The sequence below is a fragment of the Musa acuminata genome, chromosome BXJ2-3 (genome assembly GCF_036884655.1).
Source record: "Musa acuminata AAA Group cultivar baxijiao chromosome BXJ2-3, Cavendish_Baxijiao_AAA, whole genome shotgun sequence".
Classification (NCBI taxonomy): Eukaryota; Viridiplantae; Streptophyta; class Magnoliopsida; order Zingiberales; family Musaceae; genus Musa; species Musa acuminata.
In genome coordinates this window covers 9,037,423-9,043,545 of record NC_088340.1, presented here as the reverse complement: position 1 = coordinate 9,043,545, position 6,123 = coordinate 9,037,423, and the positions used below count along the sequence as shown (strand labels likewise).

At 37.6% G+C, this 6,123-nt stretch overlaps 1 protein-coding gene across 2 annotated transcripts; it reads right to left on the bottom strand.

Annotated features, from left to right (window-relative positions):
* Positions 1-2,069: 2,069 nt before the first annotated feature.
* Positions 2,070-5,988, bottom strand: LOC103977929 (N-acylphosphatidylethanolamine synthase). Of its 2 annotated transcripts, XM_009393588.3 has the most exons (5): positions 5,629-5,988; positions 4,206-4,333; positions 2,936-3,021; positions 2,682-2,819; positions 2,070-2,444 (listed from the first exon to the last, which is right to left on the bottom strand). In XM_009393588.3, exons 1-5 carry the CDS (start codon positions 5,838-5,840, stop codon positions 2,157-2,159), a joined length of 852 nt encoding a protein of 283 aa, XP_009391863.2. In that variant the 5' UTR covers positions 5,841-5,988; the 3' UTR covers positions 2,070-2,156. The 2 variants fall into 2 exon arrangements, with proteins under 2 accessions (XP_009391863.2, XP_009391864.2); XM_009393589.3 differs by lacking the exon at positions 2,936-3,021 and having other exon boundaries at positions 2,682-2,803.
* Positions 5,989-6,123: the final 135 nt, after the last annotated feature.

Sequence of the window (6,123 nt, the reverse complement as noted above, 5' to 3'; positions counted from 1 at the left end):
GAAGAGACAGACCACATGTGGAATCCCACTGAGCGACGAGAAAATGGTTGAGAGAAAAAGGTCTGATGCAGCTGCAGTGTCAGTACAAGAGGAGACATCATTTAAGCTTTGAAGTCACGGTAAAAGAAAGTGGTTCTGTAGTTTAAGATACGTACATAAATAATTTCAGCATCAGATTAATGTATCAGTTAGGAGAGCACCTTCATTGGATGATATTTCTCTATCGAAAAATTATAAGAGATTTTTTTTCATAAGTATATCTTTGTTATTATTTTAGCTTAGATTCAACCTTCTCTCGTAGATATTTATTATTATTATTTTCCTTCATCTTAGATTCATAGATCGTCTCTTATTTCTAAAAGAAGAAGAAGTATGTCAAGGAGGAGTAAGATGAAGAAAATCTTTTTTCCTTCATTATAGATTTATTATCGTCATCTTATTTTTTTAAAAAATAGGATGAAAGAAAAAAAAAAGAGAAGAAAAAATTTTGAGAAGAAGGATCAAAGATTGATTTAGTGAAAATCAATTAGTTGAGCTTTTAAAAGTAAATGATCCTAATCTGATTAAGGAAAAGACACACGTTGCTAAACTCCAAGCCGACACAAAACTAATAATAATAATGATGGCCTCCGCTTTCTCTGACTGCTGCTCGATGTCGACACATAAGAACTCGGTGAATCCAGCTCACACCTCTCTTAATTACCCAACGCTCCTTAGCAAAGAGAGCACCGCTCCAACGATGACCGACACCTACCGAGATGGGAAGACTCTCCCTTTCACTTTTTCTTCTCTCTTTCCTCCCCAGAAGGACTGGCGTCATGTAGATGGATGTGATGTTAGATCAGAAAAAGATAACACCCTTTTAAGACAAACAACCGAATAAGAGTCACGTAGAGTAGACATCATGAAGCTGCGTTGGTCACTACGTTTCCTGATAGGCAGAGCCAAAAGAACCAACATGGAAGTAGTACGAAGCATGCGAACGCAGAATTACCTTCTCCGGTGAAATGACATCTTCGTTTCACGTACTCGATATTTGGTTAGAGTGGGTCGTCGCAGACCTGTAGGCCAACTCCTCATTTGCAGGCCTGACCTGACCTTCTTCTCTGTCAACCACATCATCGGTGCAACAATCACAGCTGTGTAAACAGCAAATTGCAAGCCAATACATCACGCATTGTGAGTCTCCTCATGCTTTCGACACACGAACGTGCATGTAGTAATGTGCAAGCGTCTAAGAAGTTTCCTGCAGTTCTACAGCAGTTGGTGGGTATTATTAGCCCACCAACAGACGTGTCACTTTGCTTGGAAAGTACCTGTCGTTTTGCTCCGAGAATGTCATGGCATTAGCCCACTCTTAAATGTCGAGTAGAATTTATGTTTCAGTGAATCATCCCATCGTAAGCTTTTAACGATGTTAGAGGGCGATCTTTCCATGTATAAGAGAATAAATTCTCTTTTCTATAATAAAATCATGTATCGAGTTTCTTTTCTCTTTTAATTTCAGTCGTAATTGCAATATTAACTTCACTGGTTCGAATATACTAACCTCATTCCCATTCCAATTAAATTACAGGACGGAGTTGGATCATCCTAAGAGCCAAATCTCATCAACCACTCATCAGAATATATTTTGTTTCCAAAGATATTATTCATTTGATTTTAAATTCCCTCCGCTTTCCCTCTTGATAAAAGAATAATATGTGCTTAAATTAATACTAAACCAAAATGACATAATAAAAAACATAAATATAAAAATAATATCACACAGAAACAAATTATGTATGATAATTTGAGAGCACATGAATTGATCATTCCAATTCCAATTTCATGATAATTCTGAATCCGATCCCAATGAACAACCCAAATGCAATATAAGTGATTTTATCCATAGAAAATAATTACGTTAGTCCAATTATAAAACATAAATATAGCAAAACATGTAACAGATACTAGACATATGCCGATTCACCGAGTGAATCATAGGGGTGGCAAAGTATTAATTGAATTTGTAAGAAGCTTGAATCCGTATTCTGATAACAATGGACACAAATGAACCAACAGCAAACTGATACGAAAATCTGTTACATTGAAAATTCAATAAAGTTCGTAATTTGAATTCAATAAAGTTCAAATCTCAAATATTGTAAAAAAATTCACAGGTTGAATTTATCGGAAGTGAAAATTCGTAAACTTTCCATCACCGATCGAAGCCGATCAGATATGTTAGTGTAAATCCATCTCTGTGCAGCCTCACCAAGTCCATCAGGGAAAGTCTTTGGCCATCCTAAAGTCTGGAGACATCCATCTTGAGTGGCAGCAATGGCTTCCTGCTTTAAGCTTGGAAGGTCAAACTCAATTGGTTCACCAATTACAATTCGGATTTCTTTATTGCAAAGAGGCAACGGTGGCCTCCTTCCAAAAAATGATTTCTCTGGCATGACCTGTAAGTTTGATAAGATGACTTGAACAACATCAAAAGAGTAAAATGTTCTCATCATTGACTTGGAGCCAGGATGAGAATGAGGTTTAAGATGAAAACAAAATATATAGCAAACAGACCAATACAAAGGTATAGTTTGTAGTTGTACAAGTGTGGTAGTCTAAAGAATATCAGGTTCCAATTGGATCCAAAGAGTTTAATATGGTAACTCAGACATAAAAAGGTTACGGAAAAAAACCTTTTCAAAACCAGAGTGGATGATTGGCAAGACTATAGGCGTGATGGGTGCACGTACAATGAGACTGGCTGTTCCCCACTTTAGATGCCTTATGGGAGCTTTATCTTGACACACCTTTCCTTCTGGAAATGTATGCAACTGTTTAAACATAATGATGAACTCCATGATAATTCAACCATTTATTTCCTCAGAAAAGAAAAACAACATCAACTAGATAACGATAGCAAAAAATCGCAAAGCAACAAAAACAATACCCAGCCTCCATGATTTAACACTTCAAGAGCTTCGTTCATATGTTCTTGATATATTCCACCACCCCTGATTATTGGTATGCATTTTCCTGTAAACTTAATCTCTTAAGAGAAACATGATGGAGAATCAGCCAATAATATGGCTGCATACAATAATTGAAGGGCTGTATGCAGTCCATTTAAACCAGTAAGGAGTAGATCAAAATTTAATGTTTGACAAAAGAATATTTTTGTCAATAGACAAATTGATAGACTGGCAGATAATTTAAAATCCTTTTAAAAATAGAAAATAACCAGACAATTCAGATATTTTTTCAATAAAAACAACAAAAAAAGTAAATGATGCACAATAATTGAAAGACATAATCAAACATGTCTTCAACAAATTGCACAGACATGCAAGGATTGTACTTGGTAGTTCCACATTTAAACAATAACAACAAAATCTAAAGAAAATAGATAATGTACAAAAACCAGAAATGAAAAGCAGGCCGATATTCCAAAGATGTATGATCAGTCAAACAAAACCTATGCTTCATAAGTTTGTAATTACTTATATTACAATACATATTGTTGAATGTTTTTTTAAAGATCACGGCTGTTCCTCTCCATCTGGTCTGCTTTGCGTAGATAAGTTGTTTCCTGCTATTTAGTTATCTTGAGAGCAGTGTCATCCATCATATCATTTATTTATTTTTTAAAATTCTATTGAAAGGTAGAGAATGTTGTGTAGTTGGGAACAGTGTACGTCTATGTTCATTCTCTGAACAAGATCCAACCAAGACTGTTTGGAAGTAACTGATCATATAATCATGATCGCATCATTAACATTTTGCTCCAGCAACTAAGAACATAATTAATTGTATAATTAAAAAAGAACAAGGTTATACAAATATTCAGCAGAAGTTCAGGGTTATCAGTCAAGTAAACTAGATTGCAATCAGTATCAATTTCTTGATTCTTCACTGCTGACTAGCTCATGCAACCCGTATTCTCCAGTTGGCTGGTACTTCAAAGTCTGTAATGTCCAAGACCCTATTGTTGTTACATGGAACAGCACGAAGAGTTTACTTATGAGTCAATAGGAGGTGCCACTAGTTTCTTACTTGCTCTTCAAAGGCAATATATCCAACTAAAGAAACCTTAGAATTTTACAAACAACAACACACATAAAACAAAAGAATGACACTCATATAGTACTAACTGAATAGAAGAAACTTGATGCACAAGCAACTTAAAATCTGAGTATCAGTCTGAGGGTGAGCAATCTTACCAAGTCGAAATATGTAGGAAAACAGTTTATTTTTGAAGCATATGTCCTCTGCAGCCAGAACCCACCTTGCAAATTTTGCATCCATAGATGGAAATCCCTTAAACCCCCACATAAGAGGGTCATCCAACCTGTTTTACGATGCAAAACTAGGCAATCTATTTACTGCAGAGTATAAAGACAAGACAAACAGAAACAGTGCTCATATATTGAACATAACAATGCCCAAAATAAATAAGTAGACTAATACAACGACATTACAACGATGCATGCAGAGAAATATCATAATATATTGAAACCATTCACAATGTTTCTACTGCAAGATATCTGTCTGCTAAATCTCAAATTCCTAGCTTAGGTACTCATAATAACAGGATCCATTCACTAATATTGTCTGCTTGGCTAAGTCAGGAGTTATCACTGAATTTGGAGAGAACATCTAAGCTGCTAACAAGGCCTTGCAGTCATAAATGTTAATCCGAACAAAGAGCCCAAGGAACAAAAGAAAAACTAAGATCAGTTTGTTACACTACATTGTTAAAATGTAGCACAAGTAATCTTGAAATAATTAAAAATTGCACTTAGTATTTTTTGAGGCAGTTCAGTGCTAAAGTTTACAGACTAGATCATCTTACGTAATGAAATTTTGTATCAGAAGTCATGTCACTAGTAATGGTTTAAACTTGTACAATACCACACAGCTATTAAGGCAAAGTTTTGCTGGTATTGACAGAGACAAAATAAATGGATAACCATTTCCTTCCTCAATCTAGTTTTTCTTTTTCCCATCCTCTGCCATATATTTAATGTGCTACAATGAAGTAAATGCTACTTCTAATTCATCTAAGCACAGAAATTTACATTATCTGATATGCTCGAAGATTCAAGGGAAGACTTCAAATGGCCTAGGTTTTCCGAGCAACTCAAGAGCATCAGCCTAGACTAACCCACAATGTGTCACCAAGAATCAAGATTCCACATGCTAATCCCACCTTTAGTTCCAGACTAACTGGGCCTCTTCTTGGATAAACCTACCAAAATTAGTTCATGAGAAAAGGTTGACCAGTTTACCAACCGCTCAAATCAATTTAAACTTATTCCAAGATAACAATAAACTTGAAAGCGCATAACATCTCCAAACAATCAAGAATCATTGAATCAACATCCTAACTCTCAATTTTTTCCTTGAATAAGCTGGTGAATTGTTTTTTCCATAGAGATCGGATTCGTAATCCAAGATTGGTTGACTAAGGGATAAAGTTCGAAGTTAACTATCCTGACGGGCTATCAAGCGACGGAGGAACCAAAACACCGTGCACCGTCTATAAGACTTTGTGAAAGAAACAAGCGATGAAGCTTTTATGAGGATACCAACAAAATAACAACAAGATCCTGCTTTCGATTCATGGGAGGGAAAGAGACTCACGTTGACATGTGGTTGCTGACGGTGAGGAGGGGAACGCCAGGTGGGCGGGACTTGACAAGGTGGAGGAGGGCTTGGGGGTTGTGGACGGAGGTGGAGTTGAGGCAGGAGGTGACGGTCTTGGCGAAGGCTCCCACCGCCAAGACCACAAGCGCCCGCGGGATCCCACCCAGGTGCTCCGCCCGCCCCGCCCACTCCATTATCCTCCTTCCCATCCAGCATACGAATCCGATCGACCGATCCGTGTCAAACGAAAAAGAAAGAAAGAAGGAGGAATCAACGGCGAGGCTGCGGAGGAGAGAGATTGGAGCTTTGGAGGCTCGTCCCCTCTCCCCTCCGGTCCCCAGTTCTTATGACTCTCCAGTCTACGGCAGCGGCGGTCCAAAAGGGAGACTCGCACGAGACTACAGCTCGGTATTGAGCCAAGCCCAGTCTAAGACCCACTACAAGCATGGCTTGAAGGCCCGGGCTCAATCCTAAAAGCTAATCCTTCTCAAG